We start from the raw sequence: 26,245 nt of genomic DNA, 5'->3' as shown, positions 1-26,245 counted from the left end.
GCTGTTGAAATTATTCAGAGGGGATGTGTAAAAAGAAGAGGGTCCAAGACAAAGTCCTGAGGTACATCCACAAATAGGGATGGAGAAAAAGATGATGACCAAACAAAAGATACTGAAGATTGGTCCAAAGAGTAGGAAGAGAACAAGGAGAGAGTAATATAATAAGATAAAAAGTGTAAAAAGAGGGGACATTCAACAACATCAAATACTACAGAATCAAAAAGGATTTACCCACCTGATTTGACAACTGCTATGTCATTGGTAATATTGGAAAGAACAGTTGTGGTTGAATGATGAGGTCAGAAGTCAAAATGCAAGAGTCTGAGAAGTCATGGAGGACAAGAAGCTCCCCAAAGAAGTAGAATGGGAAATCTATGGTATAATGGAAAGTGCTTTCAATTTGGAATCAGAGGGGCTGGGCGCAGATTCTGGCTTTGTCACTTGCTACCTGTCTGACCTTGAGCAAGTGACTTAACCTCTCCAGGCCTCAGTCTCTTCATCTGCTAAATGACAGGGCTGGAAGAAATGACCTCTGAAGTGCCTTTCAACTTTGTATCCAAGATCCCATAACTCAAGAGCAGTTATGGAATTCTATGCTCTCTCCTTGCTCCAAGGCCTCTCCAAGGGCTCTAGGCATGATTTAAGCAGAAGAGAGAGAAGAACAATCTGGCTCTATCCTTCAGTTAAGAGGACCAACTTCTTCCTTTACAGGAATACACACATGTGCTCAGGGACCTTTTGTTAGGGAACTCAAAAAAGTTTTACCAACTCCACCCCCAAGGAAGGTAAAGTCACAACGGTCTTTTATGAGATCACATATCTAAAGTCCTTTATAAACCTTCAAGCATTATATAAATGCTGGCTATTCTAATTCTTGTGTAATGCACTTGAATAGAACTCAATGATTTTCTTGGGTCATCATAATCATATTCTAAATACTTTCTTGCTATTAAAATATTCTTAGAATCATAGAATGTCAAATCTGGAAGAGACCTTAAATGTCATTTAGTTCAACCAATATGATATTCAGTAAATGTGAGTTTTCTTTCAATTTTTTAAAAGATTCAATTTTAATGATTATGTGGCAATACTGATTGCCATATGCTGCCTTACACATTTAACATATACATTCCAATGAGACCAAAAGGAAAGAGACTTGTCAGTTTGGTTTAGTGAATTGAAGGAGTGTGGTATAATAGCTAATATGACAAACTTGGAGTCAAGGAGATCTGAATTCAAATCCCGCCTCTGACATTTAACTAGTTGTATGACCAAGCATGTGATCAAACAAGTCACTTAACCTTGCTGAGCCTCTGTATTCTCATCTACAAAATGGGGATAAATAAAATCGCCCTACCACCCTTACAGGGTTGTCCTAAGACTCAAATGAAATAATGTACGAACAATGCTTTACAAACTTTAAAGTGTTGCATAAATGTCAGAATTATTATAGTTATTATTATTATGCAACCCTTATTGTTGTTATTGAATGAATGGCACATACAAAGAAACACATTTGTCCAATATTAAATATACTATCTTCAGTGAGAACAGAGAACATCACAATTCTTTTTGATCCATTTGGGCCAATCAAAGTACTTCTATGCCATTCATGAATTTGTTTGTTAACGTGATCACATCAACACATTTCCTTTTGCCCATCCTTTCACCTTCCAAGAGCTATCCCTTATGCCAAAGAATAAAAAGAAAGGGGGGGAAAGTTCAATAAAATTAACCAACACATTAAAAGTCTGCCAATATCTGGAGTGCCCCATACCTAGAGTCCCCCATCACTGCAAAAAAGAGGGAGAGGTGTTTTTTCACATCTTTTGGAAGCCAGACATGACCATTACAATTTCATAGCATTCCATTTCAAGTTTTTGGTTGTTCTTTCCACTCACATTGTTGGAGTCATTATGTATGTTACTTTCCCTTAGCATCAGTAAACATATCTTCCCATGCTTCTCTGTATTCATTTACATTGTTTCTTAGATCTCAGTAATATTTAATTATATTTGTGTACTACATTCATGCTTAGCCATTCCTTAATTGATGGGCATCTGCTTTGTTTCCAGTTCTTGACTAACACACATAATATTGTGGTATATTATGGGACTTCTCTTTTTATGCTGACCTCCTTGGGGTATGTGCCTAGGATCAGGTTCTCTACGTTAAAGAGTTTAGACATAATTTCATTTTGCTTTCCAGAATGGTTGGACCAATTTACAACCTCATCATCTAGTATGTCTGTCCTCCCATGACTCCTCCAATATCAAATATTCTCATCCTTTGTCATTTTTGTCAGTTTGCTGGGCATGATATGAAACCTCAGAGTTATTTGGATTTTCATTTCTCTTATTGTTAGTCATTTGGAACAGTCTTCCCTATGGTCATTAATAGTAAGCAATTCCTTTTATTTTTACCTGTTTGTTCATATTCTTTCAACATTTGTCTATAGATAAATGGCTTTTATTCTTATTTCTATTATTTACCTAAATATCTTGTATATCATATCCTTATATCCTTAAGAATTGGTTCAATTTTTTTTTCATACAACCTTCTTATCATACTTCCACTAATGTTGTTGCCATAACCCTTTCAAGTCATCTCCTTGTCTAGAATAGTGATCTCCAAAGTGGGGAATGTAGCCCCTGGGGGGCCATGGCTTGACCCCAATTAGTATGTTATTAACCAGTCAAAGGGTAGAAAGATAAGTCACATCCCACCCTTTCCCCCTTTATCAAATCATGGGCTTGTCTCCAACATAATGATATTAACCCTTTCAATACTCATCCACTTTGTCTTCTCCCATACCTGGCCTTTTATGGCTATATTGAGCATAAGCTCCTCAGGGTAGTCATATCCTAATCTGACTTGGCATCTGCAGTAGCTGCTCAAGCAAATTTCCACTCCCCCATCCCCCCACAGCATCCATATTCCATGTCCACCATGGTCTGGTCCGCCAGTGACTAGGTCCTCCCAAAAAACGAGCACACACACACACACACACACACACACACACACATGCACATACACATGTACACATACATATACCCCATAAACATTTTGGTTTTCCAGTGGGAAAGAGTGAGTAGCATAGGATGAGTAGTCATGGATATATTACATTCTAATACCAGATTATATTATCTTTTCCCTAAATTTGACTGCTCTTCTAAACTTAATGCAAAGGACACCAACATCTTTCCAGACTTCCAGATTCTCAGCTTTCTCCTTTAGCTTTGACTCCTCATTTAACTGAAGCTGTTCTCTTCAAAATTACTAAAAATTTATTAATTTCCAAACCAATTGTCTTTTCTCCATCTTTATCCTTCTTGGCCTCTCTGTAGCATTTGATACTGTTGACCACCTAAATGATCTCTCCTCTCTGAGTTGTCATTACACCTTCTCAGTCTTCTTTGCTGGACCATCATCCACATGATGCCATGTAACTGTGGGTTTCCCAAAGGTTTCCTTGGCCTTTCTCATAATACTTTCTCATTTGATGACTTAATTAGTTCTTGTGGGTTTAATTATTATCCCTGTACAAATAATTCCCAGATCTACATATGCATCCTTAATCTCTGTCTTGAGCTCTGGTCCAACTTCACAAACTACCTATTAGACATTTCAACTAAATTGTCCCATAAGCAAATAAATTCAGCATGTCCAAAACAGGACACATTTTGTCCCCAAACCTACTTCTTTTCTGAAATTCTCTATTTCTGTAAGATATCAACATTCATTTAGTCAACTGTGTTCTTAACTTTAACATTATTCCAGACTCTTCACTTTCTCTCACCCTACATATCTAGTTATTTGACAAATCTTGTTATTTCAACTCCATAATATTTCTCCTATAGGTCCCTTTCCTCGTACTCACACAGCCACCACCCTAGTTAGGGCTTCATCACCTCTCACTCTGGACTATTGCAATATCCTACTAATTGGTCTCTCTTCTTCAAGTTTCTCTCCACTCCATTACACCCTTTACTCATCTGCCAAAGTGATTTTCCAAAAGCACCAGTCTGACCATGTCACCTCTCCCTTACCCAATAAACTCCAGTGGCTCCTATTGACTCTATAATTAAATAGTATTTCATATTTATCTTAAGCTTTTTCTTTTCTTTTTTGTGTGTTTTATAATATACAAAATGATTAGTACAGGAGTATATATACATTATATATGCATAGATATATATGTGTGTATATATACAAATGTGTATATTGTATTGTGTATATATAGATACATATACATATACACATATATATGAGCTGCATACATAAAAAATTAAAGGCACATGACCAAAAAAGTTTGGAGACTATTACTCTAGAGACTCAGGAAAATGGATTCCCTGACTCTCTCGCCCCACATCCCTATATAATAGAAGAAAAAGCATTTGAGGAACTACAAAAAGAATAGAGAGACATAAAAAAGCAAACTAAGTGGGACACACAGCTGCCTTCAAATGTTTGAAGAGCTATCATCTGGAAGAGGGAGTTGACATTCTCTGCAGCTCCAGAAGGCACAATTTCTGCCGAGCTGATGACAAAGTATAGGAAAGCAGATCTGGGATTCATATAAGGAATGGTTTTCTAACAGCTTTGTCTAAAAATGAAATGGAAAGTCTTGTGAAAAAGTGATTTGTCTGTCCCTGGAAGTACTTAAGTAGAGAGTGGATGACCACCTATCAAGTCAACTCAATTAAACATTTATCAAGCACCTACTATGTGCCAGGCACTGAGAATATAAAGATAAGGAGCTTGCACTCTACTGAAAGAAATGGCAAGTGCATAATAAACTAAACACAAAATATATACAAAGTTAATATCAAATAATTTTAGGAAGGAACCTTAACAAGTGAGGGGATCAGGATGGGCCTCAGATAGAAGGTGGCACTTGAATTGAGCCTTGAATAGAGGGAGAGATTATAAGAGATAGCTGTGAGGAGACAGAACATTCCAAAGATGGGAATGACTTGTGAAAGACATTTGAGACAGAATGTCACATATGTAAAACAGTGACTAGGCCCGTATAGCAGGAAGGGAGTATGCTCAAACAGGTACTAGATTGACCAGCCTTATTCCTCGGGTCATATATTGGGTTATTGGAAATCTGGCTCCTTTAAAGATGAAAATCAGTGACAGCCTCTTCTCATTGACAGGTCAAATTATGGTATGAAATGGAATAAGCTAATAGGTCAAGGTTCTATGATCTCAGCAGTGTGGGAACTCAGTCTGCCACTCGAAGCCAGATGACAATTATATCTTAATAGATAAGTCTTAGGGAATCAGACTTGCCCAGTGTCACTCAGCTAATGAATGTCACAGGTCTTCCCGACTCCAGGTTTAGCACTCTACGCTGCCACTCTGAAAATGAAATGAGGTGTTTTGTGTAAAATTAGAGTACTTCTATTTAATGAACAAAAAGCTAACTTGGCCTTGTTAGTACTATCTATCTCACAGTGCCAGTTTAAAGCCAGTAATTCGATACATTCAAGTTTATTTGCAGTGCAAGTTGGAGAAAATGAATATGAAAGATACTTGAGTCAAGTTCTTTGCCCATGAGGCTGCAATGTTCAGCAAATATGTTTCTGCATTAACTCACCACAAGTTATAGCAATTAAAGAAATCATAAGAGCAAGACCTGTATTAATGAAATACAGAAGCCACAGATATAAAAGTATCTTATTTTACTTAATTTTATTTTTCATTTATGGAATAAAACAAGCATTTCCATAACATAGTATGGAATAAAAAAGATGATTGTACATGAAACTGCAAATCTATTATGCACAACTTGCAATTCTTTTCAAATATACAACAAAATTATCTTGTATATTTTTTCTCCCCTCCCCCCATCCTAGAGATGGCTGTCATTAGACACAAATAGGCATAAATATATATAAATATATATACACATATGTATACACATACACATACATCTACATATATACACATACATGCATATATACATATGTATATGTAAAATTATTCTGTAATAAAAGTAAATATGTATAAAAGTACTTGTACTTTAAAAATTATACAATGCTAAGCAAACATGAAATCTTTTATTTAAAGAACTTCCACTCAGTGCAGTTCTGGGCCTATCTCACATAGGGGTCAGAAGCTGCATAGAAGAGGTGAATGGCAAACTATATTACCATTCCCAGAATTATGTAACTAGAATATTGTACCTACCAGGCACATTTATAGAATTATTTCCCAAAATCTTGGGGAAAAGCTCAAACTGAATCCTTCCAAGTTGGTATTTAAGTAATTCAGTAAGTACATAAAAAATTTGTGACTATGCAAATATTAAAATAAATTTCCTGTATAATTCTTGATTAGAAAACGACTCCTATAGTTGTTTTGTGTGGACATTGTCAGTACGTAACATCTCCCTGTCTTGAAAGAGCTCTCAAACACTTCGTTCAATGGCCCACATCCTCCTCATCAAGGATGCTATTTTTTACCCATTCTTTCAAACAACCAACACCATCATATAAACACACACATACATGTATGCACACATAAAATGCATCTTGTTTTTTTCTGAAACACTGGTTTTAAGGTATAGTAACATCTTTATTTTTGTTCTCTCCAGAAATTAAGTACTAAAGTAATAATGCAGGGGAAAAGGAAAATTAACCTAGGAAAACAGTGGTGACAATGTGGGGAGTGGGTTAAGACAATAAGAGTTACTTAGCCCTTCCCTCTAAATCTATGCTCACACACTCAACCAAGGACAGAATTCTTCCAATCTGAGAAACTCCTCAGTTATTTGGGAAATAAGATAAATTAAAGTCAGTCAATCAGTCAACAAGCATTTATTAAGCACTCTATAACAATAATAGCTAGCATTAATATAACTTAACGTTTACAAAGAGCTTTGTTTTCTCATTTAACCCTCACACCATCCCTGTGAAGTAGGTGCTATTTTTATCCCCATTTTACAGATGAGGAACTGAGGCACAGAAACTTTTAAACAACTTGCCCAGGGTAACACAGCTAGTTAGTTAATGAGGGAGTACTTCTGAATAATGCATTAATTTTCTGCTATATGATTTGAACTCCGGTCTTCCTGACTCCCAAGTCCAGCGTTCTATCCACTCTGTCACATAGCTCCCTCCTATGTTCCAGGTGCTGTTCTAAGCACTGGGGATACAAAGAAAGGCAAGAACAGTCCCCACATATAAATAACTAGATACATATAGTACAAATACAATATACAGTAAAGTAATCTCAGAGAAGCTACTAGTAAATGTGGGGGACTAGGAAATATCTTTCGTAGAAGGTGGGATTTGAGCTGAGTCTGGAAGGAAATCAGAGGTAGAGGGTAGATATGGAGGACATCCAGGCATGGAGGACAGCCAAGACATGTGCAAGAAACAGCAGATAGACCAATGTAGCTAGATCAAAGAGAGTGTGGTGGGGAATAAAGTGGAAGGACACTGGAAAGTTAGGAAAGGCCCAAGTTGTAAGAAATGCCAGACAGAGACCTATTGGGTCCTAGAGCTAACATGGAGCTTCTGAAGTTTATTAAGTAATAGAGTCACTTGGTCATACCTATGTTTGGGGAAATTGATTTTGTCAGCTTAATGGACGTAGTTTTAACTTTTTCAATTAATTAAATTTATACTAAAACATAACACTGATCTTCAATGTTGAACTTGCTTATTAAATAGTTTATGTTTAGTTATGTTTAATTTAATTTATAGTAAGACATGAAATGCCATTATAATTTATTAGTCATTTTCTCCAGGGTCCCATCAGAATTCTTTGTTTGTCCATTCATTCTTATTCATTTCCTTATATATGGTTGGAATTAATGAAGACTTCATTCCACTGTGAGTTTTTTTTTTGCTTCACATCATTTCATAAAGGTCATATCATATTTCATTGCATTCTTCACACTTGTCAGTCTTAACTGCATTATAGTACTCCATTATCTTCATGTATCATGATGCATTTAACCATTTCCTTATTGGACATTTAGGTTATTCCAATCTTTTTGCAATTATGTTTAATGCTGCTATGAAAAAATTTGAACATGCTAGCTTTTTATGGTTGTTCTTTATAATATATCCAGGGTATATTCCCAACAATGGAATTGTTAGCCAAAGGGCATAACTTTTTTTGTTATTTTTACTTCATACTGCCATATTATTCTCCTAAAAAATTCTACAAGTCTGCAATTCCGTCAGAAGTGAATGGGTATACCCATTTGTTGACAGTACTGGCAATATTGAATTCCATTCCTTTAAATTGTTTTTGCCAATTTAACACATACTTACAGCTTAAATAATATTAATCAATTAATTAACAATACCAAAAAATAAAACTTAGTCTTGGATACTTGAGTACTTAAATAGGTACTTGTACTCCTTTATCTGGCCTTGCTGTTTCTCCCACCTTTCCTTTGGAAGGGAAGTCCTCCTTCTTCCAACAGGACCAATACTGGATGTGTCATTTGGCCATCACATTAGTTCAGGCCCTCATTCCCTCTCTCCTAGATTATTGCAACAGTCTTCTAAATAACATCCCAGCCTCTTCTCCCCTCCAGTTAATTGCCTACACTACTGGCATCATAATTTTCCTAAAGTAAGGGTCTATTTGTATTCCTCTCCAGCTCAAAAACCTCCTCTCTTACCTCTATGGCAAAATGCAAACACCTCAGCCCTCATTTAAAGCCCTTCATAGTCTGGCTCCAGCCTACCTTCCTGATGTATTTCGTATTATTCCCCTTACTATATTGTAGCCAAATTTGCACACTTACTAGCTGTTCTCCATATTCAACACTCCAGCTCTTGCCCTTAGAGCCTTTCCTCCATAACTGGAATGCCCTCTTTCATCACCTCTACCTCTTAGAGTTCTTCGCTTCATTCAAGAATCAATTCAGGTGACATGTCCTCCAGGAAGCCTTTCCTGATTCCCCTGGTTCTTATTGATTTTTCTTCCTTCAGATTACCTTGTATTTACTTATATGTATATATGTTGCATCTCCCCAAATAGAAAGTAAACTCCTTAAGAGCAAGGATCATTTTTCATTTTTCCTTTCTATCACTAAATAACATATAGTAGTTATGGTGCCTAAGAGCACCATGCACATAGTAGTGCTTAGTATATACTTGTTGAATTCAATTTAATTCACCATTGGCTCTCAAGGAATTTAAGAGTTTGGTAAGGGGATAAGACAAAAATACAGATAACTAATAATATCCAATGTTTGTCATTCAATCAGTCAACAAGGATTTAGTATGTACTTGCTACGTAATGTGCATTTGAGAATTACAAAACAAGAAAGTATTGCTTCCTTCATGGTGATCAATGCAAGCTTCCTAAAAGAGGTGGCATTTGAGTCAGGCTTAAAGGGTAAGACCTCAACAGGTAAAAAGAAAAGAGAACATTTCATACCCAGGGAACAATTGAAGCAAAATCATAAGGGAGTGAGTGTGCAGATCACAGGGAGTAGATAATTGTTCATTTTAAATAAACTACAGAGTATGTGAAGAAGAGACTGAAGTCTGAAAAGTTAGGGTAATATTAGTTTGCGTATGGTCTTAAATGTCAAGCAAAGGACTTGAAACTTTACTGCAGAGATAATAGGGAGTTATGAAAGACTTTAGAGCAGGAATCATATCCTCAATTGACATTTACATCTCTTTCTAGTGACTTAACCCATCTGTGTGTTTTTTTTATTACCTCCACATATTACTCCTCCTCCCTTCCCCCTATGACCCATTTTGTCTTTCAGGGATTTGGGATTTCTTTGTCATCTCTACTTTCTTTCTCCTAACTTAATGAACTCTTACTATAATAGTGAGAAACTGGGTCAAGAATATATTCAGTGGTATCATGTTCAGTAAGATGATGATTTCATCCATATGAATACTCCTTTCCACATTAAATATCACAATATATCCATGTTTTCCCAACCTGCACACTGGATTTCCATCCACCATTCTAGGTGTTTTTCTCTAGATCTCCTGAAATGGTATTGATACCAAAGGAATGGAATGTTTATTAGTTATCCTTCATTTTTACTACATGATCAGCCTGCCTCTTTTTACATCACACAGCTCTCTAATGAAATATTTTATGCTGCTTCAGCTACATCACTATTCGTTAGTAATATATTATAGCCTATTCATACCCACCATGCATCTCTGCCCTTTGGGTGACACTCAACCTTAATTTTTCAAACACCAAGGTGATAAAGTTGTGTCATCTCTAATATGGCCAAGGAGGTACTAGAGACAGGGAAAAGTCTTGTTAATGAGACATTTGGGGGTAAAACTGTTAAAAGACTAGCAGTCATACAATATTACCAGAAGAATTCTAATGTCAAAAAGACAAGCCTTTGTTTCAAGAAGAAACTTAGGATTATTAAAAGCACTAAACAAATTCCCAAAGACAATCCAATCTACTTTCCTTCTGTTCATTTCTGGACCCAACTAATTTTCTTTCTATAATGTCTGGTCAAGATATATAATGGACAAGAAATATGAGTTATTTATCCACCTGAAGAGCAATGCAAATAATAGTCATTTTTCAGCCACTTGGATATTCATATATATATATATATATATATATATACACACACACATATATATATATAAAATCACAAACTCCTTTGAGTAATTGTTCATCTCATTTAAGAGGTTTTATGCAATCTCATGTTTCACACAGACTCCAAATAGAAGAGGGACGTCTAGCAGATGCTGAATTCTTACTGTCGCTCCGCAAACAGAGCTCTAGTGAAAAACTTCTTTCACTTATTAGGAATCCCTCTTACATTTGGACATTATGACAGATACATGCTGGTGCTTCCCCTCTGAGTTTGCCATCTATCTACTCTGTATATATCTTTATGTATCTAGTTGTTTGCATTTTGTGTTTCCCCAATCAAAATGTTAATTTCTTGAGGTCAAGGATCATGTTCTTGCCTTTCTTTGTACCCGTAGTAGTTAGCATGGTTCTTATCATACAGTAAATGCTTAAATGCTTAACTGACTGACTGAGACACTTTTCACAACTGTGGCAAGCATACATCTCTCTGATTGGGGCCTCATTTAATATTAATAATCAGAGGATAGTTTTTAAAATATTGTTTCTTGTATGAGTTTTATATATTCATGAGACATCTTGTTGGAGAGTGTTTAAGGCAGCATTTTGCTATACCAAATCAAATTTGTTTTGATAGTCAACAAACACAGGTGAGAATCCTATGTTCCCTACACCTTTCAGTCAGCTATATGACTATAAGTTGTTGTGTACTGTAGAATACTATCTGAAAAAGCCTGCCTATTTCCTTTTCATACCTTCCTCAAGGATACCCTCAATGTGTGTGTGTTGATTATCCTAAGTAAAATGGGCAAATAGATGAGTAGTTGTTGATATTTTCTTGTTTTTTTTCATGAACTCCATCATTTTTCCTAAGAATTTAGTACCCTCTCTTCTTCCAAATAACTTGAGAATTAATATATCAGCACCATCAAAATTATGTCACCACCAACCCCCAGCTTGATCCACCTCTACCCACCACATCTTATTACATAATTTTGGCTACTTTTCCCATTTTTATTATCTTTAGTGCCAATTCTGCTTCCTCATGCAACGTTAGAGATTGTGATATTAGAGTCCATCACCATCAGTGGAGAAAAGGGTTCGTTAAAGAAATCTTTATATATCTTCCCATTTGGGGTACACTTATTGTCTTCCTTCTAGTTTTATCTCCAGGATAATCTAGTTTAACTGGATTTCTCATATCTTTTCTGTAAACTTGTTTTTCCTTCTCCCTGATTCTCATGAGGTGATACTGCTCATAATCTTCCTCTATTGTACTCTATATGATTTTACAAAAGAGTCTATATTATGAACCAGTGTTGCCATGTCTTGACAAAGAAACCAAGTGTCTGCTAGTTGAGGCAGTGTCTAGGCTTTTCAGTTCTGTTCATTGTGGAGACTAATTTACGTTGGTTAAACTTCCTGAGGAAATGATGATAGTCTGTTTCAATTCTGTTCTTCTTTCCATTTCCCATTTTTGTTTTTAACAGCTTGTTTAAATAGATTAAGTTGAAGTTACTTCAATCATAAACAATACCTTCCTCCTTAATTTTTATCCATTTTTCCAATTGACATTTTTTACTTTGCTCTAGCAAGTCAGTGGTTCAATGGTACACAGATGGCTGATTTGGAAATGACTGACCTAGGTAAATGGTCATTTCTGGCTTGTTAAAGTATAACCAATTTCTTTTTTTTTTTCTTTTTGGTGCCATTTGGGGCTTGCCATGTCCACTGATTCTTAACTGTCTTCTTGAATAAAGTATTCAATAACTTTAGGTATGAGGCTTTGGTCTCTTATTTTCACATGTGAAGGAAAATTATTTTGTTGTGTCTCACTCTGCCTCGTGACTTGTCAGAAACAAGAGTGCATAGCCCAGATTGCATTAGGGAGAAAAAGAAAGAGGGAGGATGATGCTGGTAGTATAATACTTCGGGCACAAAGGGTATAGAATATCTCTAATGGCACCTATTGGTTTATGTACCAGACAATTAATAATAAAACGCACTAAGGTATAAGGCTCTCTGTATCTCCTTTTTTATCTCTGTCTCTTTCTGTCTTTCTTTTCCCATCCCACACCCATCATAATTTAAAAGAATAAGGAGAAAGCATATAGTATGTATGGGTAGGCAGAAAAACAATTTTTGCATAGGCCACTTTTTAACCATTGAAAAGAAAAGATTTGGAATAAATTGCTAGTGATGTGGGCAAACATTCCAAACAATACCAATAATATTCCTAGAGCAACACATCAAAAAAGAAGTAGCTATTAACAATTTTTTCATCTCTTGTATTTCTGGCTAGTAAGACTAATTCTGGAAAGAAAAGCATCAGGCATATTGGAGAGAATATTTAACCTAAAAAAAGAGGAACCTTGGTTGCAATACTGTATCCGAACCATTTTAGCTGTGTGCATCCCAGGCACGTTTCCTTATCTGTAAAACAGGAATGAATGATGTTTGTATCACCTACCTTACAAGTTGCTGTGAGAGCATGCTTTGCACATCTTACAATGCCATATAGGTCAAAAGTATTATTCTAGCAACTAAAGCCCAGAGTGTTACTCTCAAGTTTCTCAAAACAACCATAACTTCCTTTCTGATCTTTTACAGTTGGCTCATGTACTACCAACAGAAGAGAACTTCCTGCTTCTCTTTAGATGTCAGCAGCTGAAGTCATGTGAGGAATTCATGCAGGTACTGGGAGGCAGGAAAAGCCCCCTTAGTGGAAATTGTCAAGATCAAAAATCAATAGACATTTTAGCACCTACTACATGCCAAGGTGCTAAGTACAGGCAATTTCTGCTTCATATATTTACTAACTGTGTGACCTAGGGGGAAGTCACTTAACCTCTCTGAGTCGCTGTAAAATGAAGGGGTTGCACCTCTAAGGTCTCTTCCAGCTCTAAATGTAAATGACCCAATGATTGGTTGTTCTAAGGAACAAAGGAATGTATTTGCACTTCATAAATCTTAAAACATGATATAAATGTCAAGCATTATGATTGTAATTATTTAACTCAAACGGTTGTGCCATCCTTGTTTTCAGACATGGAGAAAGTATGACACCGATCATAGTGGCTTCATAGAAACTGAGGAACTGAAGGTAAGTGATGAAAATGTGAACTAGCTTCCTTTCTAACATAATTCTGAAAGGCTAAGGACATAATACGGGGTGGTGGTGAGGCAATCCTTGTATGAACTACTGCTAGCCAATGGTGCATTTTTTCCCCTGAGGGTTCCTAACCTGAGGCCTAGGAACTTGTTTTTAAAAACTATTTATAATTGGTTCCCTTTGTAATCCTATGCACTTTGTCTTATGTATTTAAAAACTTACTCTGAGAAGGGGTCCATAGACTTCACCAGGCTGACAAAAAGGCCAATGACACAAAAATGGTGAAGAAATCTTATTTTAACCTATTCTTTGACATCTGCAATAAGTGCTAGAGAATAGAAATGAAAGTCTTTTCCTGAGGTCCCCCTTTCCCCTTACTATGATGATAAAAATTGTTGTTTTAGGGTGTTTTTTCTCAAACTAACTTAAGAACTATAAGAACTGAATGCCTTGCACAGGTGCAGACTAGCAATACATTTGAATCACATATGCAGACCCACGAGGCCACACTTACTAATATTGTATCTGTAACTTGAGAATTTACATACTTACATTATTATATACTTAACATTTTTTTTCTGAAAATACTTCCCTCTCCCCCCCCAAAAAAAATCTCTGAAATGTGGGCTAAACTTTAGGAAAATTGCACCTTTGAATAAATTTATTAACACAGATCTTATAGTTATACAAAATGTAATCATTTACTAGTAATTATAAAGTATGGAAGAATTATTTTTTGAATAGTTATATGGATATCAAGAGTCCTCAATCTAGATAACCATGTTTTCTTTATCTTTTGAATAAGAAAAACTAAGAAAATCTTCAAGAATCACTAATGATGGCCCATTTCTATTGGGGCAGGGAGAGGAGTATGATCATCCAATATTGTTTTCTCCTAATTTCACTGTGGTTTAGGAACTTTAGAGTTGTAAGAACTCTAATTAACACAATGACCAACCATGATTCCAGAGGACTGATGATGAACTATTTTACCTACCTCCAGGTCATGGATTCAAGATGCAAAACAACGAATGTATTTCTGAACAGGGCCAATGGGGGAATTTATTTTCCTTAACTATCTCTATTTATTACAAGGGTTTTGTATTTCTTTTCTTTTTAATGGGGTTTGTGGAGGGAGAGGGGAAGGAGAGAGAAAAAATAAATTCTTATTAAACATTAACATATTTTTTTTTAAAAAAGAATCAGAAAGGGACTTCTTTATATCTGAAAAGTTGTGATAATATAGTGAACTTTTCTTATTATGTAGAAATGCACTAAGAAAGCTTTTTTTTCTTTTAAATCATCCAAGAGAAATAGGTTTTATGCTTTCTGCCCTATATATATTGATAGGTTTTTCAAGTTAAAAGGGACTTTAGAGATGGGATCCACTTCCACCTCTCTGCCTTTGTACAGACACCTCATGCTGGAACACAGTCCTTCCTTACATCTTTCTCTTAGAATCACTAGATTCCTTCAAGGCTTATCTCATGCCCCCTCCTTCAAGATCTCCTAGTAATTAGGATCTTTCCTCCCACCACCACTCCCCTAAGACATACATTTTTAGAATATACTTTACATTAATTTAGCTGTGTACATATTCTCCATCTCTCTACTCACACCAGTGGAAGTCAAGCTGCAGTTGAAGGCTGGGACTGTTTTTGTTTTGGCTGTTGTAGCCTTAGCATCTCACACAGAGCCCAGTATATTGTAGGCACTTAACAAGTGCTTATAGGATTATAGGTTTTGAACTGGAAGGGACCTTAGAGACCATCTAGACCAGCTCATTTCATAAATAAGGAAGCTGGGGCTCAGAGAGGGTCACACAGCAAGTAAGTATCAGAAGAGAGAGATTCAAATCCAGCTCTTCCCAATTCCCAGGTCCAGTGCACTATCCACTTCATTACACTGCCCTTTATTGGTTGAAAAAAAACGGATCTTCCCATTTGACAGACAAGGAATTCAAGGCCCAGAGAGGCTCCATGTCAACAAAAAATTGGCAGGTCACAAGGCCATAGGCCTAATGAAATAGTCTTTCCTATATTCTACCTTTCTTTCCATTTGGTCCCAAAATTATGTACTCGGGTTTACTCCTAACTCATACCCATTCCCGACTTTGTAGTAGTCTAAAGATCTGTTAAGGGCAGCTAGATGGTACAGTGGATAGAGTGCTAAGCCTAGGGTCAGGAAGATGTGAGTTCAAATGTGGTTATGACCCTGGGCAAGTCACTTAACCTTGTTTGCTTCAGTTTCCTCCTCTGTAAAATGAGCTGAAGAAGGAAATGGCAAACCACTCCAATATCTTATGGAGTATGTTGAGTTTCTTTTTGAGTGGTATGGGTTGGCGTACATGAATATTGAGACCTCTTTGATCTGTAAGAATCTATGACAGAGAGAGAGAGAGAGAGAGAGAGAGAGAGAGAGAGAGAAAGAAAGAAATATCTCTAGAAAGCTCATTTTCAGTTCTGCAATGCCAGGACTTTATCTATCTCTATCTTTTGCAAGATATTTCAGAGTCCCAAGTTTTCTCCCAGGCTATTCTTGGGACAACTATATTAGCTCTGATGAGACTCCTTAACCCAATTAACCTTGCACCAAAGCTCCACTGAGAAAAATACAAATTTACTTCCAGCAGACACCTTTGAGCTTTTCATGCCTCAGTTGGTTTCTGAAGTGGAATTTTAAGATAAGAATAAACTTCTGAAACTAGGTGAAGTGGCTTGCTGCCCTGACAGGATAAAATCAAGATAACCAACAAAATCAGTGAGTTTTTGAGGACAGTAAAGAATTCCATAAATGCACAGGACAAGTGGAACACTTATCTGCATGCACAATAAACGCTCGTTTCACCTACATTTGTCATTGATTTCATTAGTTTTCAAGATATAAAGTTAAGATACTGGAAATAAACATCATTAAAGGGAATGGAAGCTTTTTATATCTTTAAATACTTGCTTTGTTATGACTATGGCAAGCTTCTCTAAAGCCTTCATATCCCACTTTCAAAAAAATAGATACTCCCTCACTCCAACTGCCAATTTAATAATCATGCTCTTTCATCTTTCCCACATTAATATCTATTTGATTATGATTCATATATCCTCCAAGCATAAAGCTGCCATTCTGCTCTATGCTACTGCCAAGGAGGGACTTGTGTCATTCTAACCTGACTTTATCTCTTGTGAAATTTGCCATTATCCTGGTAGTAAGTGAAGTGGTGATGTTTGAGCAGAGGCAGCCCTTGGGTGAGGGAAATTATAAATTGGCTGGTGTGAGTTCACGGGGAATTGTCCCTGCAACTCCAGGCCTTTGTAGAATTAGCTAAAGGTAGGCAAATCTGGGGGTGTTTGTTTATATCTGTTATTCTTTGTAAGTATTAATAATTGTTCCCTCCAGCAAAAAAAAAAAAGGTATTCAACTATGGCACTGAGCTGTCCCTGTATCTCATTCAGAAGAGAAATACAAATATTTATAGACCTCTCACTATGTAGCACTACAGTTATCATTAGACGAGTTAGAAAGATTTCCCCCCTCAGACTTTCAACATAAAATTAAAATAAAATACTGATTTCATTGAAGTAATTATTCAGAGAAAATAGGAAAAATACAAGAATACTAATCGTTCTAGATTTCACAGAATTATAGATATATGACTGGAAAGGACCTAAGAGAATATCTTCTCCATTTTAGAGATAAGGAAACTGAGGCCATGAGAGGTAGAGTGATTTGTTCAAGGTCACAGAGGTAGTGCCAAAGTGGGATTTGAACTCAAGTCCTCCAACTTATGAACCAATATTCTTTCCACTATTCCACAATAATTCCCATGCTACAGCATAAGACAAGTCTTGGACTCCATTTAGCTGGGAGAGTTTATGCTGAAATTCCAAAAGAACACCAACATAAGTTGGTCTCAAGCTATGGAATTCTTGCCTCTTCTTCTGCTTCTTCACCTGTCCTTCCATCCCCATCCTAGGGCAGCTTCACTATGTTCAACTTTCAGAAATATTGACATGAAGATGTTTGTCACTGGCTTGCTTTACCTGGGTCTCTTTTTTCTTAACAGAACTTTCTAAAGGACTTGCTAGAAAAAGCAAACAAGACTTTTGATGACACGAAATTAGCTGAATATACAGACTTGATGGTAAGATGAACTTCCAAAATATTATATCCCAAAGGATGTGAAATGTCATTAGGTCTGCATTAGTTGTTTCTGGTGAATTCACAGTCACACCCAAAGCAGTCAGTGATACACACATCATTGCCCATCTCTGAGTGGTGGCCCAGATGTTCAGTAAGTCTCTTCTTTGATTCTAAGCAAACCAGAGAAGTAGCTGTGTTGCTGCTAAAACAGGAGTTCTAATCCTGGGATATGTGGACCCCTAAATATTTCAGGGTATCCATGAACTTGGATGGAAAAAAATTCATCTTCATTTCAATATAATTGGCTTCTTTTCTAATCCAACATATTTTATTTTATACATTTAAAAACATTATTCAGAGATAGGGGTCCATAGGCTTTACCAGATAGCTAGAGGGGTTCATAATGCCCCCAAAAAGTATAAAAACTCTTGCTCTAAAAGAACTTTTTTCTTTCAGAAGACTAAAAAAGATCAATTGTTATTTTTAAATCACTATATCCATTTCAGCAAAGTTATGTAATTATTTAAGTGTTTCCTAATCAAATTTTGGGTTAGGAATATTAGAATTTTAGAGTCAGAAAAGGCATTCTAGGTACCACTTTATTTTAATTATATGAGACTAGATATGCTCTCCATCTGGAATTCCTTCTCCTTCATTCTATACTGTAAGTCTTGTATGGCTATGCAATGATTCTGATGAGTTACCTAGAAATGGCTGCTTTTCAGTTCTAGGTAAAGAGATCCAAAAATAAACTGACCCGTGTAAGTGGCCCATGGAAGATCTATTAACTCTTCTGTTAAACAGGACATTGTTTGGACCTCTGAAAAATGTAATTGGCCAGCAGGCATTTGGTGTAGAAGATAATTTGGCTACAATAGACAGTTCACTAGCCTTGACTTCTCTATATAATTTAAATTTGCTTAGTTGTGTGATAGATGGATAGATAGATGGACAGATGGATAGATGGACAGATGGATAGATGGACGGATGGATGGATAGGCAGATAGATTGAGAGACAGATAACAATACACATCTTCCCTCTTCCTCCCTACCCAATCTCCAGTAGAATGTAACTTCTTTAAAAGCAGGAGCTGTTTCTTTTTCCTTTTTCTCCTTTTTTTTTTGTATCTCTAGGAACTTGCACATAGTAGGTATCTAATAAATGTTTGTTGATTTAAATTCTCATCCTCTTCACAACAGTTATTTTCCCAAATGAAAAGTTCTGACTTAGAGAGTTCTTCTGTAAATTTTTATAAATTTAAAGTAGGCAACTAAGGTACATCATATTGTTAGGCCTCTAATAATAATAATAGCTAATAATAATATAGCACTTATTATGTGCCAGGCACCATGCTAAGTGATTTACAAATATTATTTCATTTGATCTTCACAACTCTGGGAGATAGGTACTATTATTATTCCCTTTTTACAGTTGAAGAAATTGAGTCAAACAGAGGGCAGGTGACTTGCCCACAGTCAGATAAGCTAGGAAATGTCTGAGGCTAGTTTGAACTCAGGTCTTCCTAACTCCAGGTACGTCACTCTATCCACTTTGCCACCTAGCTGCCCCTAAAATATGACTCCTAAAAACATGGACCTTAATATAGCTCCCCAGATACATAAAAGGAATATAGATTAGCTGTCATTTATAGGGTGCTTTATGAATTATAAAGTATTTTCTATACATTATATATCACAATACTTCTGTGAGATAGATAGTACACCCCATTTTACATAGAGGCCAAGAAACACAGAACTTAGCGGCAGAGGCAAAAAAACAAACCCAAGTCTTCAGACCACACATTCTTCACTATACCACAGCTCTCTATTATAATGGTTAGCCTTTTAGGCAAGTGTTGCTTCTGCTGCTCTTTATAGCACCCTAACATTTGTCTTTTAACAGGAGTTCCACTTATATTTGCTGTAAGCAAAGTCCTATTCTGGCTTACCTAATACCAAGAAAAATGTAACTAAGTCTCAATTAGTTTCTAATAATGACTCCCCTAAAGTGGCCACATTATTCTAATTCACCCAGCATAGTTTCATTGGGTTGGAACCTTTACCATATTTGACATAATTATAACTTTGAATAGTGCATATTTTAAAACGTGAGATTACTTTGGAGGAGTCATTATTTGCACTCGTTTGGGACCTACTCTAATACTGTTCACCATAAAATTACTTATAAAGTAGGTTGCTGCATAAAAAAAGTGTTTCTTAATATAAGAGAGTCTCACTGAACCCAGAGGAAAAAAAAATAGACCTTTTTCTACCTTCATTAAGCATGACCCACTCAAATTCAAATAGGGAAAATTATCTTTTTTGGTGTCATGATGGATAAATTTACTCTATGAGTAACTCAGTTAATATCAAATACCTAAAATTATTAATTTCCCATTTTGTTCCAGTTCTAAGTGAAGTCTATTTAAAGTAAGGACTCCTTGCCAGGTAGAATCTGAGACTGGCCTTTAAAAAAAAAAAAGTATCATTCAAATGGGATTTTTTTCCCTGCTGTAATGGCCTGGCATATCTTATTTAGTGTCATAAACCAGTTCAGATTCAGTAAGCAAAATTAATCAAGAACTAATTAAAATAAATGCATATTTTGGGAAATATTTCCCTATGGACAATAAACTCTGATCTACTTGTCCAAGGTAGGAGACTGTGACCATTATTAGACATCTTCCAGGGAGCTGTAAAAAATAGAAGTTAAAAAAAAAGTAGTCTCATATTCATTCTGGGGGCTGGCCTACATTTTATGCTCTGTTCACGTCTCACTTCCCTTCACATCGACATGTCCTAGCCAAATCAGATTAGAGGACTTGTCTTTTCCTATTTCCGTGACTTTGTTAAGACTTTCCCATGACCAGAACAGTCTCCCTACACATCTCCACCTGTTGAAATCCTCTCTTCCTTCAAAGACAAGTTCAGGAACAATCTCCTCCAGGAAACCTCCCCAAATTCCCCCCAGCAATAACTTTTCTGTTCCTTACATCTCCCAAGGCAATCTGTTCAAACCTCTCCTATATATTTAGCATATTATAACTTGTCTAATCTTTTCCTCCTACTAGATTGTACAGGCAGGGGCCATGCATGTATGGTTTCATTTTTCTATCCCATGCACCAACCATAGCATACTATAGGTAGTATACATTTGATAAATGTGGATTGGATTGTAGTTAAAAAAAAAAAGGTTCTCATCATAGTTTTGTGCTAGGAAGATAAAAATGGGGGGGAAGAAAACTTTCCAAAGATGAGAAGAGCATCCAGATTGTACTAAGTGCATATGATCCATACTAGAGGTAAGATAATTATGAGGATTATAAAAGATTGATATATAAGATATTTAAAGAAATGGAAGATACAAAAAGCGCCAAAAAAAATCTCAGACCTTACTAATTTCAGAAAAATACAACTAAAGATACATCAATTACTGATCAATCTGCCTACTCTCTCACATATACAAAATCTTTATGAGAATCATCTATACATGAATCAAGGTTATCCTTAATGATGGTATTAGAAGGGAACAAGCAGCCTTTCTCAAGGTTCCATATACATATTCATAGTACTTGTTCGCGGTAGCAAATAAATAGAAACATTAGTAGGTGCTGATCATTTGGGGGAACGATTAGACAAATTGTAGTTTATGAACATAAAACAATAAAAAGCAAAATGAAAAGTCTCTTTGTCTACCTCTACACACATACCCCAATTCACCTTAAGAGAAAAGTATCAAACTCCAGCCCACAAAACTCCTGAGAGGGACCTGAACCAAATGAAGATGTAATTGGAAAGTCTTTAACAAAATTAATAAAATACAACAAAGATGTAAAAAAAAAAAAAGGTTCTTAAAAGTCAGATATTAATTCCAGGAGTTCTTAACCTGGAGTCCACGAAATTTTTTTAAAATTTATTTTGATAACTGTTTCGATTCAAATGGTTTCCTCTGTACTCCCATGTATTTTATTTTATGCATTTAAAAGGGTCTGAAAGGGTCAATAGGTTCATCAGATCTCCAAAGGGATCCATGACACACAAAAAAAAGGTTAAGATCTCCTGCTATAGAGGTATGACACCAATCAAGGATCTCTGCTAACGGCTCAGTTACACTTAAAAATACCCCAACTTAATTAGAGTTTGCCCTTTCTACTCTCCCTAAACTGTGGTGACAAAGCCGATTTTCTCAGTCCAATCCTAGTTACTTCCCTTCCCTTAAAAACAAATACAGCAATACCTTTTGCACAATGTTCCAAATAATAAATATATTTATACATATTCATAACTGATGTTGCTCCTCTTACTGCTACCCTCACTCCTCTTCATGAAAGGGTAAATCAATATTTACTGACATACTGACATATGGGAAAGCCCTGGGGGACAAATATCTAACTCTCCTCTCCTTTCCCTCTTCCCCCCCCCAAAAAAAACCCACACCAGAATAGTAAGAATACTAAATAGTAAATCTTAGGTTTAGATCTATAAAGAACTTTAGAAAGCATCTATCACAAAAGGTTTTTAACCTGGGAATGGGAGGAGGGAAGGGGATTAACTTGTGTCAAAAAAAAAAAAAAACCATCATTTTCATTAACCTCTAATTGAAATTTAACATTTCCTTCAATAAAGCATTCTTCTGAGAAGGGTTAGAGCTTTACTAGACTGCCAAAAAGTTAAATTTTACCTAACCCAATCTCCTCATTTTACAGGAAAATGAGGCTCAGAAAAAAGGTGACTTTTTCAAGGTCAAATAAGTAAAAAAGCAGTTAAGCTGATACTGGAATCCAGGCCTCTGGGCTTTTAACCTCAGAGCCCGGGCACTCTCTCTATATAATACTATACCATTTATTTGATTAGTCTCTTTCAGTTAGCTTCAGATCCATGCCACCGTCTGAAATGTTTGTACTGGAAGATTTCAGAAATGCTGATTTCTAGAACTTTGCAGCTGATAAAGTGCCTGCAACTCAGCTTTCACTCTACTTTGACATTTGTTTTTTTCAATGCAACAAATGTGCTATTTAATAGCTATAATCATGACATTGTCTTTCAGCTGAAAATGTTTGACTCAAACAATGATGGAAAGCTGGAATTAACTGAAATGGCCAGGTAAGTTTAAGAACTCTACAAATGTAGTTTCATATCAACTGTTGCCTAAAAAGAAAAAAAAAACTAACACTACAATTTTTTCAACCCAAAGGTTGCTACCAGTTCAAGAGAATTTCCTGCTTAAATTTCAGGTATAAAACTTTTAAATTGCATTTGTCTTGTTAAAGGTCAAATCTGTAGAGTTTTGAAATGAAGGATATTAACATGTACAGCAGTAGTGCAATAACCTGGCATCTTAATGTAATCTTCAGTCTAATGTTTTCCATGTTTTCTAGGGAGTCAAAATGTGTGGGAAAGAGTTCAATAAAGCTTTTGAGTTATATGATCAGGTAACTTGTCTTCACTATTTCTTTGTTTGTTGAGAGACATTGTGAAAATGTATGTTAGGAAACAGTAATTCACAGATTAAGAGGTATAAAGAAAAAAAATAAACATATAGCCTATTCTTTGTTATTCAAGGGTTTCTTATTCTGGTCCTTTGGGGTTTTTTTGGCTTTTTGTTTTTTTCTCATTTCCTTCCTTCCCCTTTGTTAATACTCTCTGAGTTGTAGTGCTAGCTCTTCCATTATACTATTGAGACAGAACTAATCACTTACTACTTGTGTCAGTTTTGTATCTGTTCTACCTACCATACTGACTTCATAGGGCTATAGATTTCAATTGGCTTGGTAAACCTTAGCTCATATAATTGTGGGTAAGCTAAGGTTGATTGTAGTGTTTTCTTTTTCTCCCTTTCAGGATGGCAATGGATACATAGATGAAAATGAATTAGATGCTTTACTGAAAGATCTCTGTGAAAAGAACAAGCAGGTAATTTATTCACTGATTATCCTGGCTCTTTAAAGACTTTTTCAAGTCCACTCAGTTAAAATAAAGTACCAAGATACAATTGTTAGATAAACATTATTACTAGAGATACATTTACAGAGTTCTAAATGTATTGAGCTGTTGCTCTGAACCAACACAGGGATTTATTAGTAGCTTAGTACAGTGGTCTTCCAAGAACCCCTCCTCAGTGCATATTGTCCCTAAGACCCTTTCAGAGGGTCTACAAAGTCAAAACTATTTTCATCTGATGATAATTATAGATAGAAATAACCCAGAAAACAAAAGGTCAATAATGGAAGCTTCAATTATTTTTTAAAATGTAAAGGAGAACTGAGATGAAAAAGTCTGAGAATCACTGGTTCAGAGAAATAATTGTTGTTTATATGAGGATGGAGTATAATTTCCCTTTAAATACATTGATGTTAAAAAAAAAAAAAAAGGTTGTCTTCACTTTTCACTAACTTCATTGGCTTTGGGATTGATAAAGAAGCATGTGTTCCCCGAACAGGATCTGGACGTTAACAACATTTCAACATACAAAAAAAGCATCATGGCTTTGTCGGATGGTGGCAAGCTGTACCGAACAGATCTGGCTCTCATCCTCTGCGCTGGCGATAACTAGAGACCCACAATTATATCCACTCACTAGTGATACATCGTATCTATATAACTGTGCACTATTAAGGGAGTAGGCTGTACTTTCTTTTATATCTGTAAATTTACCTGCATATATATGATTATCCAGGATGTGTGGCACATTCTTTTCAGTTTGTTTCTATACTGTTTGTAATGTACAGTTTTTGTAACTCTATGATCAATTGATAAGAAGAATGTCTCTGTCTGGGTCAGTCTGTAAATTCAATAAAACCACCTAAAATTGCTCTTGCTTTCTGAAATACAGCTGGACAAGATTTCAAAAAGAAAAAAAAAGCTGCTTAGAGCTATTCTGTGAAAATTATCCTCTGCCATTTCAATCCATGTTTCTCCTCCATTAGAAGCATTGCATACAATGGACCAGGAAGCCTTATTTTAGGAGGGATCATAGGTCTGACATCCAAAGCATTTATATGCCATACCCACAGTCATAGGGAAGAGAATGGTCTTAGAGCTAAATCATTCACTGAAACACAAATATCTAGGAAAACTAATTACTTATACCTCTATGCAGCCATAGCAAGAAAGGAATTAATCAATACATCTATTCCGTGGAACAAAATCCATGACAACACTGCATTTATTCAATGCACTTAGTACTCATGAAAATAAAAAAAAAAAATCCATCAATCAATATTCATTAGTACCTATATGCCAGGCACTGTGCTAGGTGCTGGGAATATAAAGAGACAAGAGATAGTCACTGCCCTCTAGGAGCTTACAGTCTAGTGGGGGAGCTTGTGCCAGGCATCGTTAGGTACTAAAAATACAAAATGAAAAATGGTCCTTGCCTCGAGTTTACAATCTACTGGAACGTATACTCTATTTACATTGTTCTTAAATACCCAACCACATAAAGCTTTCTTCATCAAACTCTTGGTCCCGATTAATTTGGTGACAAGGTGAGAAAAGTTGGCACTTGGGTAGAAACATGGATCTGTCTCATTCTGTAAATGTATTTCTCACCAAGCCTGCCATCAAAGAATATGAACCTAAATCCATTTTCTAAACTATTTTCACATGTTGCAGATTATAACTATTCTAGTAAACTGCTGTTTTTACATCATAGTCTGTGTAACGTGTAATTAAATTTAATATACTAAGTACCCTCATGTCTAGTTTTCCATACTTCTTGTATTTTCTTCATCTAAAGGTGGTATCATCTTCAACAAATGTCTCTGTTGCCTCTGAAAATATTTCTTAGCTCTAACAATTATTTTACTAAGTAATTGACTTTCAATTAAAGGTTCATGTTTAAAAAATGGTCAAATGTTAACTTGTCAATATTCTGGTTTATGCCATGGGCTCTGTATTCCATCTTGTGAAATCAATATTCAAAATAGTCTGAGTTCTATTTGTATACTGTGCTTAAAATGAGTTAAAAATACTATTATCTGAAGGGAAGATTTATTTCCTTTCAATTACATTATTAACAAGATGAACTTTACTAGCATATTATTCTACCCATAACTGGTTTACAATATCACATAACACTAACTGGACCAATCTCTGGTGGTTACTGTTGGACCTTAATAGCATCTGCCTTTTGATTCTCTAATCATGAGGCAGATCTAATGAAAGGATTAAAAAAACTATTTATAGAGAAAACATGAAGGTGTATATGCACAGAAGACAGTCAATGATGGCTCTGGATTCCATATATTTCAACTGATTCTTTCTTCCCTTTATCTAAATGAAGCAAAACGGGTGTGCTGTTAGTTAAAGAAAGGTAAAGAATCTACCAAGAGATACCATTCACCAAATTGTTTAAATGAATTGTAGATAAGCTGTGTTCTTAGTGTGTACATGAACACAATGAATTTAGGCTGATTTTAATTATTAAGA

The 26,245-nt window shown here is 35.8% G+C and overlaps 1 protein-coding gene across 2 annotated transcripts in view; it reads left to right on the top strand.

Moving 5' to 3' along the window:
• Positions 1–24,608, top strand: part of CALB1 (calbindin 1) — a 37,828-nt gene extending 13,220 nt beyond the window's left edge. For both annotated transcript variants that reach the window (XM_027836990.1, XM_027836904.1), the window contains 8 exons: positions 13,177–13,260; positions 13,613–13,669; positions 17,739–17,816; positions 22,863–22,918; positions 23,010–23,049; positions 23,194–23,247; positions 23,657–23,728; positions 24,255–24,608. In XM_027836990.1, coding sequence (XP_027692791.1) covers positions 13,177–13,260; positions 13,613–13,669; positions 17,739–17,816; positions 22,863–22,918; positions 23,010–23,049; positions 23,194–23,247; positions 23,657–23,728; positions 24,255–24,368 — 555 coding nt within the window. In that variant the 3' untranslated portion in view covers positions 24,369–24,608. The remainder of the gene's footprint in view (positions 1–13,176; positions 13,261–13,612; positions 13,670–17,738; positions 17,817–22,862; positions 22,919–23,009; positions 23,050–23,193; positions 23,248–23,656; positions 23,729–24,254) is intronic.
• Positions 24,609–26,245: the final 1,637 nt, after the last annotated feature.

The sequence above is a fragment of the Vombatus ursinus genome, unplaced genomic scaffold, assembly GCF_900497805.2.
Source record: "Vombatus ursinus unplaced genomic scaffold, bare-nosed wombat genome assembly UNPS02000577.1, whole genome shotgun sequence".
Classification (NCBI taxonomy): domain Eukaryota; kingdom Metazoa; phylum Chordata; class Mammalia; order Diprotodontia; family Vombatidae; genus Vombatus; species Vombatus ursinus.
The sequence above is the reverse complement of the archived record's forward strand: the minus strand, read 5'-3'. Positions and strand labels throughout refer to the sequence as shown.